The sequence below is a fragment of the Scleropages formosus genome, chromosome 4 (genome assembly GCF_900964775.1).
Source record: "Scleropages formosus chromosome 4, fSclFor1.1, whole genome shotgun sequence".
Classification (NCBI taxonomy): domain Eukaryota; kingdom Metazoa; phylum Chordata; class Actinopteri; order Osteoglossiformes; family Osteoglossidae; genus Scleropages; species Scleropages formosus.
Window position 1 is genome coordinate 15,330,559 of NC_041809.1, and position 14,912 is coordinate 15,345,470.

Here is a 14,912-nt window from a genome sequence, read left to right on the forward strand (position 1 = left end):
CCTTTTAGGGAGCTGTAAGAACTTGAAAGTAACCTGTCAACTGCATATTTTCAGTTTTATTCAACCCCAGAGATATTTCAGATACCGGAGTCTGCATGAGTTAACCTTTAATCTTGACCATTGAGGGCCCTTTGTCTACGCAGTAGACTTGAGTTGTACTTTATGGCCATGTGCTTATTGTGTTGAGTTGCTTCCTGTCTTATTCATCTTTGACACATTTGTTTTTGTCTCCTTCCCTCCCCTCCTGTCCATTGTTCAGTCAGTGCCTTCTCTGACCACTTAATGTCTACAGATGTTAGGAAAAATTGAGTTGAACATCATTTAATCCCCTGATGCTCTTACATGTTTTTCAATTTACCACATTTATCTAAATCTAACTTAAATGTTCTTACATGAGCACTGTGGTGCTGTGTTGTACCTCATCTCAATTCAGCGTAATTCATTAAGGTGTTAGTACAGTACTTCATGATTTGTTTCTGGAAGTCACAGATTCGCTTGCTTTACATGTTTTGAAATGATTTGCAGTCTTATGACAATTTAAAGTGCTGGTACTATTCTGTTTTGTATAACTGTGTAGTAAATGTAGATTTGACATTTCTTTGCATTTTACAAAGTTGTAGAGATTTTCTTCCTCTGACTTTTATTTTGTAGGGTCAAACTTCTTTCTCAGTAGCACATTTCTTACAGCATCAGCACTAGTTTAATAGGCCTATGGGAATATTCTGAATTGTCTGTAAATGTGGTGTTTCTTATCCATTTTGATTTGGGGGAGAAAAGCATTCATTAAAGCAACATATTTTCATTTATCATTTTATTGGAAATGGTTCGTTCACATTTATAAAATTTTAAAAAGTATTGTCAATGTACATGTGAAAAATAAAGCTTAGACGTTTTATATTTTTCATTGTAATCGTTGTCATATCTAACTTTATCCTATCTCCCTCCCTCAGATTTAAATTCTTAGTTAAAATTAACAATACTAAATGTCCTTTGACTCCTCTCACTTATTACTTTATTTTTTGTAGCTCTGTATCATTACATAAATTCAGATAATCTGAAACCAATCTGTCTGCACTTTCCTCGATCAAGGTCTTTGGGTAAAATTTGCAGTAATAATGCAGTCACACTGTGTTTGAGTCACATGAGCCTTATATCTGGTGGAGATTTCTAGTGCACACAGAGACTTTGACATCCAATCTGTTGTACAGTAATCCTTTTTGGTTTGTGGGTAGAAATAGGGAAATTCTGAAGGTAAATGGTACATTACAGAGGTTTTTTCCCCCATTATGACTTAAGTGTATTTCCCTGTGATTGTACACATTTTTTATTACCTAATTAAAGTAATTATGGCAAATTCTATCTGTACTTGACTGCCTGACCATTTTAGTAGCCTACTTCTATTAAATAATGCAATGCTGTTTAACTGATTAAACTCCAGTTTATTGGAGCAGTTTGTTTTGTACAAGAAGTTGCCATTGCCCCCCATTGTTGGGATTGATTAGAGGGCAGACTAGTAATGTGTTGTGCCCTCTGTAGGTGGAGACTTCAACCTGTAGTGTTGCAGTGCTGTAGATGCTGATTCAGGCCTGACTCTAGCTTGACCATTGGCTGCCTGCAGGTATGGGCACAGTTTGATGCCAGGGTATTTGCATCTGAAGGCTCCCCAGGTGTTTCAGGTGGGGGTTACTGAACAAGTCAGGAAATGCATTCAGTGTAACTGAGAACATTGAGAAGCAGACTTGTAATTGCTTCATCTTTTCCTGGCAGTAAGTTCCCAATAGAGAAATTGGGCTGGCAGTCCCAACACACTTGTGCACATAAGTCACCCGACTGCCTCAAAAAATTACCTCATGCTTAGTGCCCCCAGGCCCCCCCCCCCCCCCCCCAGCTTGTTTAATTCTTTGTTTTTGTAAGAAGACAATCTGAGCAGGTCATAGTACAAACAGATGGTTAAAACTCCCAACCTCTGATTTATTTCCAGATTTTGCAGATCTTCGTCCGAGACAAACTTCATGGTTTCTTGATGAGGTCACTGGGAAGAATCCTTATTAATTGAGAGAACAGCATGGCACACTGAAAAATAGGAGTGATTCAAGGGTTTCCACCACAAACTGGTCAAGCTTTTCATTTTTACCATTTACCCCATATTTAATTAATTTACTGTTTTTTTTTTTTTTCCTCTCCCTTCCCTTTTTTCCCCCAGTACTGGTCTTTATGTGAGCTTGAAGTGCAGGAAACTGTATAGAAGTATACATGTGTTTTGCATATCTCTTAGATCTGTAGATTTTATTAGATTGGGTTCTGCTTCCAAACAATGGGGTTGATTGGGTTTTTCTGAATGTGTCCTCTTCACATGGCTTATCCATGGGTTGGGACTTTGACAGCATGGGTTTCTCTTATTAGTGAAGGCTGCCTGTACCCTCATCAGAGAGTAGATGTGTGGCGCTTCGGTGGAACCAGAGTCACAAAGGTTCACTCTGACTCATCACCAGTGGAATTTGGTTGCAAGGAAATGAATGGTTAAAAAAAATCTTTAACGGCAGCAGGAAATGATATCTCATTAAAATTCTGAACGTTGTCTGCCACATTTTAACCCTTTAACTCTTTTCTGGGTTAAGTATGCGATGCTCCATGTAGAAAAAGTGTTCACAGTACCTGCATATGAAAATTATGAGCAATCCTTACTTTACTGTCTGTTGGTAACTGATGATGAATCAGTTTTGCCTCACCTCTCATTTTGGGATATTCCGTTCCATATTTGAATACGTAAAGCCATGGGTAGTAAGTGTTTCAATCTGAATCAAAGTTGCTTCAGACAGAAGACTCGGGTGGCATCCTTGTGGCCTTTGTTGCTTCGCTTCCTCTCAGCTGTTAGACTTAAACGAGCGTTGTGAGCTTGGTGGCGGGCGCCATTCTCCTTCTCGCGATGTTGGAAGTGCGTGCGGCTGTGGCTTGTTCAGCTTCTGTTGTTTCTTCATTACATTTTTTTGTCAAGTTGCCTAGAAATGACAGCCAGGGTTTGAATGACTCAGTGTTGTAGCTGCTCTGGGAAAAAGTAGATGGAAACAACCCCTAACCCTAGAGCTTGAGTCACCTTTCTCCTAGATCAGTGCTGACCTCAGACAGCAGCTGATGAACTCATGATGAGCAGCTCAGAAGTGTAGCATCAGCTAAACACAATTCCTCTCTCAATCTTGTGTCACTTCTTAATCATCTCTCACATGGACAGACAGTCTCTGGGACCTGTCACAGTCATACTGTGAACTTTGACTTGTATGTAGGCTGTTGTGCTGGTCCAAGTTCTTAAAATATTGGACTTTATTTGTCTGCTGCTGTTGAGTTAATTTCTTAGTTTCTGCTTTGTGTGTCTGTAAGTGTAAGTGTAAATCAGTGCAGCTCTCGGATTGAGCTTTCAATAGATGGAGGTTTTTGCCAGAAAGGCCTTCTTGTGCATTGCCATGGAAAAGTGTGTTAGTTATATTTTTGTAGATATCCTTTTTGAAAACTGGTTTGTAACCAAACGGAAGCTTAAAAACATCATCCAATGCTTTTAAATGGTGTGAAATGCTGGCACTGAACTAACAGTATTGTGGGATAATTATCAAGCCATCTTTCATAAAAGTAGATATTTGGTGGACAGATTTTTACTGGGTTATTCTTCAGACAATACTCTCTAGCAGATGTTGGGCTGGCAGTTATGAAATTGGAAAGAGTTTTGGTGAATCAGAAAAATACCACTTAGTTCTTCTGTATGTTGTAGGTGTATGTATAATTTGACTTGTGCGTAGTATTGAATTGAGTATTTTCTGTTTTTTTTTTTTTTTTTTTTTTTTCTCCACAGAAAATGTTGCCGTTTAAAAATTCAGTGCTTTCTGTTACCAGCAGTGGTATGCTTGTGCACAAAATTTTAGTTCTAGTAACTTGAACGCAATGATGCATAACTAACTTTTTGACGTTTTTTGAAGTTATAGTTTATTACTTATTTTATATTTCTCTGGTGGTGTTTCATCCTTCTAGTTTAAATTTTTGAATTTTTTTATGTACATTAGATATCCAGTTGTTAATGTGATGTTTTCATACAGTACAGCTAGCATTTTTCGTGAATTTATCTGTCTATGCTGTTTTACAGTTCCTGTGTAGGATTTTTATTTTTCTCTTAATTCTGAGCGCTTAAATAAATTTGTAAAATAGTCATATACACAGCAATAAGTTAGTGTATCATCTTTATATTATTATATCACCATAGGAGAATATATTGCAAAAACATTTTGTGTATGAGTTTTATTTTTATCGTGTACGTAGCTCAGTTGCTGTGCTAGGATGGTGAATTTTTTTTTTTTTTTTTTTTTTAACGTACCACCCCCCCACCCCTTTCCATTTTATGAAACAGCAGAGCTATTTTTAGGTTCTTTAATTTAGCTTTTTGATTTAGTTAATTGGCTTGGTCTAATATTTACCTATTATTAAGAAAAACTGCTTCCAGGACAACATAATTTTTCACACTGACGTTGTAGTATAATCTTAGGAGAAAAATTCCAAACATTTCAAAAATTGGTATAATGTATAATTTTCCCCCTAAAATCGGGATTTTTTTTTTTTTCCCCTTCTGAGAATCGTTATGCCTCTACATCTACTGAGTTGACAGTTTAAGATTTGTCTCATTACCATCTCATATTTTTGTTCAAAGAAGAGTTTGGCAAATTCCTGACTTTTTGGTAGCAAGTCTATTTATTTACTGGTTGGGCTTTTTAATATGTTATGGAAAGGAACTGATTTTGGTGCCAAATCAAATACTGTCGCATAAAGAGAAGAGAACAAAAACATTGGTTTACCCGTTAATTTTTTTTTAATTTACTACAGGCATTTTTTACTCTTAAAATCTGTAAAATTATTAAACGATAATGAAACAATACTGTACAAGATGCACACGAAGTTACATTATTTTTATCTTTTTTTTGGGAAAAGGTCTATATAAAGGTGAAAGTTGAATTCATAGCTGTAAAAAAAAAAAAAAAAAAAAAAAATACTGTTTGTTACGGAGTCTTTTGAGTTGTTCTGCCTTGTATGATGTTAAAGTTAAAAGTGGTTAAAACTCATCTGGCGTCCACAAGGCTGGGAGCTTTCGACATTTGATGGCTCGATGTGCCGAAGTGTGACTCGCCAGGCCGTGACTCGCTCTCGCTCATTCTGAGATTTTCTATGAGTCTGCCATCTCTGAAATTCATCAGCCTATGCTTAAGCATGTCTTCATACTGTTTGTGCTTTAATGTTCCCACTTTTTATCTTTGCTACAGGATTAGGTTGTATGTCCATTTCTGTACTGGCTTTATTAGAGATACTTGTGTGGCGTCATTTAATATGGGATGTTTTCTTGTTTTTGTGTTCCTGTGGATGGTTTGCTCGTGTGTTAGAACAGTTCATGGTGTTGTCGTTTATCTCAGACACTGTTTATGTACTATGTACCGTAAGTGTACTTTATTATCCAGTATATCCAGCATTACTTCCCATTCTATTGTAATTAGTTAATGGTTAAGCAGAATTTGACTGTTGTAAAGCCTGCCATTATCCAGCACATTCTGTGTGGAAGGATGACTCGCACTTTGGTGCTGGAGATGTGTGAGAGGTGTTTTCTAGAAACCCCACTTCAACCCTCAACAGCGTAGTTTGACAGACAGGCCCAAAACATACATTTGGGTCTTTAAGGAATTTCCATGAGCCATGGAAGACAAGACTTCAACAGATGATTTTAATGACTCGAATATATATAATATGTAGTTATAAAGTGACAGAGAGCTTAACTGTGGGTCTCCATTGCTGTATGTATTGTGTGATTAATAACTAACTCCTGACTTGGGAGGGGTGTTCCACTTTATGTGCCACTGAATGTGTTTTTTTTTCCCCTCTTTCTTGTTCTTTCTTTTTTCCTTTTTTTTGTAGAGGTGGGAGGGAGGGAGAGAGTTGTGCTGAGTCTTATAAAGGGTTTTCCTAATATGGGCTGTCTTATTGGAACACCCCGCCTTTTTTCTCTTTCTGGAGGGCTGGGCTGTCCCTTTTTTAGCCAGTGATGACACAGATACGACTCACTTCCTCATTAATTGGCTGAAACCAGTTCTTACAGGAACTGCCGGTGATAAATGTGAGAGTTCTGAGAAGTCATTCATTTCTCTCTCAGCAGTCTGGAGGAAGCACTGCAGGAGACACAAGGACAGGCCATCCCCTCCTCTCTCTTGTTCGTTTTTTTTTTTTTTTTTTATATATAAAAATAAAATACATAGGAAATACAGCTTTAGCATTTTGTATTTATTTTATTTTTTAAAACTAAAGTTTGCGTCTCTTGGAGCCAACGATTCTGTTGGCCACCTTTTGGCTGTGCTTAACGTTGTGCACGGGCCACACAACCTCAAGAGTTAAATGTGACGCATTATGTATGATAGCGGCAGGCAGGGCACGGCGACCCTTTGTGCTGTCCAATTCAGTGAATGGTGAGTAGCTGTTGATGTAACGTGTCCTGCTGGTCTCTCTCTCTCTCTCTCTCTCTCTCTCTCTCTCTCTCACCCCCCCCCCCCCCCGGCTCTTGCTCTGGTCGCTCTCTCTCTCTGGCCGGCCTGTGGATGTTCCAGAGTGATCCCGGTGCTGGGTGCCTCCCTGCAGAAGCCCTTTAGCGACTACCTGGAGGCACAGAGAGTCAAGCTGCACCACCGAGGTGGCGAGGGCACGCCTGCGGTAAGCTCACTCGACAACACCCTCACCCCGAACCCCACTCCCGTCTTCTGCTTCTTCAGCACTCTTGACTTGGGGTCACTGGCACCTTTTGTTTTTGTTGAATCTCCCCCCCCCCACTCTTGTTTGCGTACGCTGAGTGGAGCGCTCTGGCATGGGGCTGGGAGCGTGGCACTCTGGGACAACCGTGGAGCTTGCTGAGTCATGCGCAGCCGTCTGTGGGCGTCCTAGTGAGATGGCGCTCATGAGGGCGGGCGTTGCCGGGGCGGGGCAGGGCAGGACTGCTGGGTCCTGTGCTCCTGCCAGTGAAGTATCCATCCAAATGGGCACTGGGACAATACATCAATCTGAAAGAGAAATGTGCCTGAAAAGTTCTATTTATTTTTCAAATGCCAGAAATTGCTTGCAGGGCTTGTGGCTTGTAACAATGCCATTAGTTTTATAGCTCAGTATAGTAGTGTAACAGATGAATAGTAAACTTTTTCTTTAAAAGGAACAATGCTCTTAAGAGGCAGAGCTGCAAAATATAGGCTTGCCTACAAATTCATTATTATTATTTTTATAAAAATCCGGTCAAATGAGGAACACTACAGATTTCTCAGTGGCAAATGTGTTGTTAGCTTTTTCGTTTCATGTGGTAATGGGAGAGCTTGGGGAGGTGACCAGCGCTCGGCAGGAAGGCTCACATGCTCTCATCTCCCTGTGTCTTTGTTCTCTGCACAGGGTGAAAACTGGCTGTCCTGGCTCTTTGAGAAGGTGGTGATCATTATGGTCTGCTACTTCGTCTGCTCCATCGTCAATTCCATGGCACAGAGTTACGCTAAACGGCTCCAGCAGCAAAAGTACTCTGAGGAGAAAACCAAATGATGCTGACTCGTGGCTTCCCTTCTTAGCGCTCGTACAAAACTGGCACTGGTCACATTGGCATAGTCATTTTTTGTTGTTAGAATTCCATTGGTTTACAGTATGTTTATTAATTCTTCCTGTTCTGCTTTTACTGACATAATTTATTGGATCTTTTTTTTTAAATGTGCCGATTTTGTTTTGCTTCCTCACAAGCTAGTACTGCAGGGTTTGCAGTTTAATTAAAATGATCCTTCAGTGTAGTAACAGCATAAATCTTTTCCAGACAGTTCAACAGCAGTGTCAAGTTGTAACTGGCGCTAATACTTATTGCAAAGCCTCATGCTGCAGTGGTGGTGCAGCATCTAATGAAGTGATCACAATTCTTACTCATATTACTTGATTTATTTAATTGATATACTTGTACAGGTGAGCAAGATACATTTTTCTTTTTCTGTATTTTCATGGTTTTTATGGACTTATTTTCAGGGCTTTTTTTAAGTTAATTTATCGGAACTATAATTTTTCCACAATACTCAAAATGATAGCAATACCAAGCGGATAGACATGGTATTTGAACAGATTGCACATCCTGTAAATAATTTTCAGGTTACAGTATGCACATTTATTTCTTAGAAGGTAGAAGATGAATACAAAGGAGACGTACCTTCACTTGTAGTTGTACATACTGCTTTCAATGTCATTTTTATTCTGTACATTTAGAACAAATTGTTCTGACTTTATAAAACCGCCATGAATCATAAATCTGGTTTTGTCATTTTTCCTTGGGGTTTCAGCTGAAAGTAAGTACATCAGTGTAGAGATTTGATAACCACATTAGTTATGTTTTCGGTTGAGTGAAAATGTTCATGTTTTGTTGGAAAAGTCAGTGATGTATGCCGTGCTGTCATGATCTCATGCTGAACTGTGCTGAATTATAGAACTGCAGAATAGAATTTATGTACAGATGCATGGCAGGTACTTGCAATAGTAGTATGATAATGGCAGATGGATGTCTTTTGCTTCTAACAGATTTTTCTTCTCATTTTAGCTGTTTGGTAAGTGTAAAGTTACTTCCTCCTTTTGTTTAAGTTCCAGAATCTCCTTGAATATGTTCTGGTGGAACATAGTTCTTCAGTGTTGGGTTGTTGGCTAAACTGTACCCACAATGTTTGCTTACAAGGTGGTGCTTTGCTGTTGTGGAACAGAGGGTCACTTGCATGTGATCTCATCAAATTGTTGTTTTTATTTTCTTGTGGGCAACGTCAGTTTGGCTGCAATTAGATGTTCAAGTCCCAGACTCCCCCCCCCCCTCTTCTCCGTAATTGCTTGCGAAATGTTGATACATGTAATGTTGCTATGGTATAGTTGGCCGGGAACTTGCAGCCCTGGGGGGCTCTGAGAAGCGGCTCCCTACTGTTACCTCAGATGAACCCGCCGCATACTTGTTTGCCGTGCTGTAGTGTAGCGGGAGGGTGCAGCTAGCAGGGGCCAAGGAGGGAGGGCTTTTTTTTTTTTTTTTTAAAAACTCGTATCAAACCGTTTTTCATTGCCTTGTGGGTAGTTCCTCCCGGCAGGATTTGAAAGTGTAGAAAACAAGTAGTTCCTTCTCTGACCTGGTGAGTATTGGCAAGGTTTTGGCCCCGGCCTGTTCTGTGGGCTCTGACCATCTGTGTCCCCCACCCCCGTATACACAGACATGTCCATCGTTCTCCCGTCCTGTCAGATAGCTTATCAGACTGGTGTTGGCTGTTACATTGCATGGCGACAACAGTCTGTAGGCTGTCTGACATTTTGGGTCCCTTCATCTGACAAGCATCCTGTTGTGTGTGTGTGTGTGTGTGTGTGTGTGTTTTTTTTTTTTTTTGTTTCATAACTTCTCATTTTTCAGTGTCTCAATTCGACAGCAGTTCTCCTTTCCTTCAACTTGTTTAACTATCCGAAAGCCGAAATGCTTTCCTATGTGTCTGTTCATAGTCTTCTCCTTTTTGTGTTCTCTGTGTGTCTGAGCAGCTCTTGAGATTCCTTGTCCTGTTCCTTTGCAGTAGTAACATTTACCTTCCTGTGAAGTGGGCTTATCTTTTGCAGGGCTTGGCTTGCCTGCTAGAATTTTCTGAGAATTGAGAAAATGCACTTTATTGCAACATGGCTATTGTAATGTGGGTTTTATCGTGGCGTACAATAAGTGCTGTTTCAGGCATCCACTTCCCTGTTCGTCCGATTTCTTACTTCAATTGTTCTATCATTGTTTTTGTTTGCTCAGCTTTGTTTCCCTCAGGTATTTCTGGTTGTAATAGGAGCGAGACATTGTACAAGCTAGTTTTTGGATTTTACAGTCTTAAACCACAGTAAATACAAATAAATTTAACATCCTCTAGAAAGCATTCCAAGGGAAAGCATTTTTTTCCTTTCACAAACCTCATGTAATTCTGGTACGGCTGCTTGGAAAGCTTGTTTCGGGAGTTTTTGTTTTTTTTTTTTTTTTTTTTTTTTTTTGCGGCTGCTTTCAAGACATCCTGTTCTTTGAGGAAGCTTCTTTTAGTTATTTACAAGGTGTGTGTGTGTGTGTGTGTGTGTGCGTGTGTGCGTGTGTGTGTGTGTGTGTGCGCGCGCGCGCGCACCATTATGTGTCTCCAGTGTATGTGTACCATTTTCTAAAATGAAATAAAGTCTGACAGAACCCTGGGCATCTTTTGTGTTATTTCATGTTGGCACTAGGGTGGCAGGGGTCAGCTGATGGTGAAGAAGCTGCGCAATGAAATCGTCGACCGTTAGCAACTCAGCAACATTCATGTTGGGAAGGACAGCAGCTATTTAGGGGCAGGGTGCCAGACTGTATACTGTCAATTACTCTGTAGTTTCTCTCCAAATGCTCAAAATCTCTTTGGCTGAAATTGCAAAATATGTCCTCCTACATTTTCCAAATTTCTATCAAACTAAATTCTACTATTGAGAACATACAGTTGGTGGAGTTTGAAAGGGATAAAAACACCAGGGTAATGAACACATTTAGGCAGGATCAACAATCTAGTTATTTTAAGTAGTCATAATTCTGAACCAGCAGAAATCCTGCATTTCTACTTTTTAAATAACTTGGTCTGGTGCCCTTGGAGACTGTACACAGGGTTTCTCAATTTTTTTTAGCTGTGTTTTTGAGGTTTTTTGCCTCAACAAACTGGCAAAAATTCAAAACACAGTTGGTTTAGCCTGTAGGTGTGTACTTTGAACCACACAGACACACACAGACAGAGATAGCTGTTAGATAAGTATTTATCTTATATTTTTGCTGATACCCTACCTCATGTTACCAATGAAAATCTGTGATGAAGCAGGGCTGTATATTCAAATGACAGCTCGCATATTTGCGTCACAGCCCAAGAAATATGATCTCCTTCCTACAGCCTCCTCATAAGTGGCTTGCACCCGGTGTATGGTTTGCAGCTGCTGCAATTGGCTCTGTATTGGCAGGAGGACTAGCCCCAACCTTTCTGTCTGTATCACACTGCCTGGGTGTGCCAACCCCCACGTGTGTCATACCGCTTTATCACACCAGTGTAAAAGGTTGTACCCAATATAACACCCCTGCTTTTCGCTTGAAGTGGAGATAATGTACAAGTGTCTAAGTAAAGAAAGCTGCCTTTTGACATCACCTGGTCGCTGTCATACAATACCTGTAGAGACGTACTGCCAGGTATCTCTCAAAAGTGGCTGATCTCACAAGTCCATATTAGACAACTTGAGGGATGTAAGCCTACAACCTGGATACAAGTCCAATTCCCATATGGCTGTGTCACTTGCTGCCCAATTTGTGTATGTGCTCATGATGAGCAAAGGATAATGGTTGATGGAGGTTCCTGCTACACTGTGCCAGATGACACTGTAGGGAGTGATATTACTGTCACGCCTTTGTATCTGACCTTGGAGGCAGCAGGACAACTGATGAGAAATGGAGGTCCTGTAGTATGTGAAGCTCCAACAAGCACAGAGGGACACACCAGTGAGCTTGGTCACACCAGTGATTAGGCAGTGCTGGTAGCCATGTTACCACTCCTTGGCACTCCTTTCCTGTGACTGAGCTCCTGGGATAATCCATCCGATTGCTCAACTCACAACATGTCCATTCACATGGGCCCTTGCCTGAAGAGGAACGGCACAGCAGAGTAAATACGGAAAACAACCTTTGAGCCCACCAGCCAGATGCCTAGAATGATGAGGACCATCTTGGGAACAGAGTTGTAAAGATGACTGTTGGGGATGACAGAATGCTGCTCCCTTTGAATCCACTAAAGCCTATTCTTTTTATGCAAAAATGATATTTTAGCACAATTGCTTTGTTTGGCTTTTTTTTTTTTTCCCCCAGAGGCATCCCGTGCTTGAAGGCACAAGAGGCCGTTTTGTTTACGAGACTGGAAACGGTAAGGGAAATGACTACACAACAGTACGATCTGGTGAAAATTCTTTCCCACCAAGTTAATATCGTAAACAGGTTAATGCTCTTCTGAGTGAAAATTCTTTAAAATAAATATTTTTACTTTGAGTTTGCTTATAAACCTTTTTGAATTGTCATACACATTTGATATGCATGAATATATCTAATACCCAAATACCCTCAGAGGTATTTTATGGCCTTTTAAACTGGTCTCCCTTGCTTTGACAAGTGCCCTAACAGGACATACCATTTCAGTGACTGGACATGACATATATAGACCCTGAAACATGTTTTCCAAGTATTCTGAGTTGGCACCAAAGAAAATGCAATGAAAGAATATATTTCTGCCTATGCCGTCATTTAAAGTGATAAAATCCTGAGTTATACACATAAGTGAATATACAAGTACCCTTCTGTAACACAATATTTTACAGCTTGCCTTCCACTCACTAATGGTTGTAAACGTTAACCAACTAAGCTTCACTGATCACCATTTTCAGTGCACATATCCCCATTTCACAAGTGGAAAAGTGTGGCTTTTATTCAAAACAAATTGCATTTTAACTTCCACTCAAGCTCCAGTTCAGCTGTGCAGTGGCTGACGGGGTGAGGAAGGCCTTGTGACGACTTCAGGCAGTGACTATTTAACATAAGCGATACCTTTGTGGCTTCCATATGTGTGGGGCACATCTGCTGCTGTAGTCCCGGGGTCGAGCTCTGCTTGTCTATTAGGAAGCATTAAGTGGACTTGTGCATTTCCATGTTCCAGATCCAACCATGCAGATTCGCTCCCTGCAGTTAAACCTTTTTCAAAAGTTACCTTATGTAATCTGTTATCAACATGAAAATATTTAAGCTCATAACTTTGGCAGTGTAGTGGCTAAAAGTATTCCCTTTGGGTCCAAATGTAGCAGGTTCAAATCCCACCTCCTGCTGTACCCTTAAGCAAGGTACTCACCCTAAATTGCTCCAGTAAAATTACATAGCTGTACAAATGGGTGGATAATTGTAAGTTGCTTTAGAGAAAAGTGACAAATAGATATAGCTATAACCTTGATGTGATACTGAATTTTGGTCTAAACCAAAAGCCTTGGTATTGGTTCATATGAAGAGAAACCACAATTGATATGGTTAAGCAGTACTAATAGCGCGCACACACACACCTGGCGAGGGATTGTAGGCATGTAGAAAAATCCAGGTGTCAATACTCCCCCCACAACTTGGACCCAAAGGTTGCAAGTTCAATTCCCACCTCTGGCTGTAGTACCCCGTCTAAGGTACTTACACTAAATTGCTCCAGTAAAATTACATGGCTGTATAAATGGGTAAATAACTGTTAGCACCTTAACATTATATGTCACTTCAGAAAAAAGCATCAACATAAATGTAAATGTAATGTAAACCATGAGGATTGCACATTCAATGATATACACAGCAGCACTGCATTATGGGAGAATCACAGCTCTATCTGCTGCCACTACATTTTTATTATATTTCATTGCTTAGCCTACACACACAGTTACGTAAAGCAACATAGAGTTTTTGACCCATTTATGGAATCAGCTATTTTTAATGGAGTTCTTCAAAGTAAGTACTCACTTGAGGATACTCCCAAAGCAGTAAGATAAGGAGTTTGAGCCATGTGCACTCATATTATGAGTGATTTTCTGTACTGCTGCCATTTTCTAAAAAATATGTTAGTAATCCAACACATACTTGGTCACCAAAAGCACATTTGATGATGACGAAGTGGCATATCGTGAGAAATTCAAGCTATGGAACAAAGGTAAGTAAGTGTGTCTTTTTTTGACATGCTGCAAATAGCAGGGCTGTGTCTGGAAAGTACCCTGTGAAGTCATTTGCAAGTCAATGTTCGCGCTCAAACAGAATGTGTCAGAGGCAGAAATTCCCCCCATGCGATTCATTCATTTTGCTCAGCAGAGGCCCAGCTTTGGCTAAAGAAATGGTGGGAACATTGACTCCTTATTTAGTGATGACTTAAAAAGTGCTTCAAGTCAAACGCACAGAGGCTAAGGAGGCACGGTAAACTGTTCTCTTAATCACACGATGCAGAGACAAAAATCAACTACAGGTTGGTCACCGCAACAACAGTTTGCTGGTAACAATGTCCTGGCAGGTTCATCCATGTAGGTCTAGAGTGGAACATGCAGGTCACTGCGCAACATTGCCTACACAGAATGGTTAACAAGACCTGATGTATCTTACTCTTCTGCACGAGCGCACACGGCAATAACCATGGTATTGGCGCTGTGAGCTGTCGTGTGACAGCCTGCGTGAAGCAGTAAGAGCCTCTGTGCTCTATTCCTGAATTCCTACACTGTAGGAAGCTGTAGAAGCTGAAGCATCAGTGCACAGCACATGATGTGGGCACCCACGTGTCCCTGTTTCCTTAGATCACACCATTTGACTTCGACCTTCCACACTCGGTGTACCAAAAGATGCAAGCCTTTTGAAACCACAAGCAGGCCGTTCAGAACAAGGAAACAACCTAATGGGTGTTTTTTTTACCATTACATAATACATTTGAGGGTTGACACAAGCAAAGGTTTTGTGTTTCCTCCTAATGGCCCATGAAATCAGATCCTGTCCTTATTATTGTTGCATTCTCAGAGATGCTAGGGGAGCGGTAGTAAACACCAGTGTAGCAGCTTGGGACAGAGGAGCATCCACAAGCTGTTTCAGTGATACTGCCGGGGTGAGCTGCATTCCCATCACTAGAATCATGTTGACCAAGTCTAAGCTTTTTGATGCAGGGGGAATGCTGCACATTGCCTTTGTATGAGACTGTAGTTTTCTGTCCAGCGCTATGGCCAATATGTCAGTAGGAAGCATTGCCAGTAGGAAGTGTTGCCAACTCCACTGGTATATTGTGATCATCAGCTTAGGTAACACACCTGTG

The 14,912-nt window shown here is 40.5% G+C and overlaps 1 protein-coding gene across 3 annotated transcripts in view; it reads left to right on the forward strand.

The window, feature by feature from the left end:
- The window catches only part of vmp1 (vacuole membrane protein 1), a 53,931-nt gene extending 45,603 nt beyond the window's left edge, over positions 1-8,328 (forward strand). For all 3 annotated transcript variants that reach the window (XM_018755238.1, XM_018755237.2, XM_018755239.1), the window contains 2 exons: positions 6,621-6,723; positions 7,444-8,328. In XM_018755238.1, coding sequence (XP_018610754.1) covers positions 6,621-6,723; positions 7,444-7,587 — 247 coding nt within the window. In that variant the 3' untranslated portion in view covers positions 7,588-8,328. The remainder of the gene's footprint in view (positions 1-6,620; positions 6,724-7,443) is intronic.
- The last annotated feature ends 6,584 nt before the right edge of the window (positions 8,329-14,912 follow it).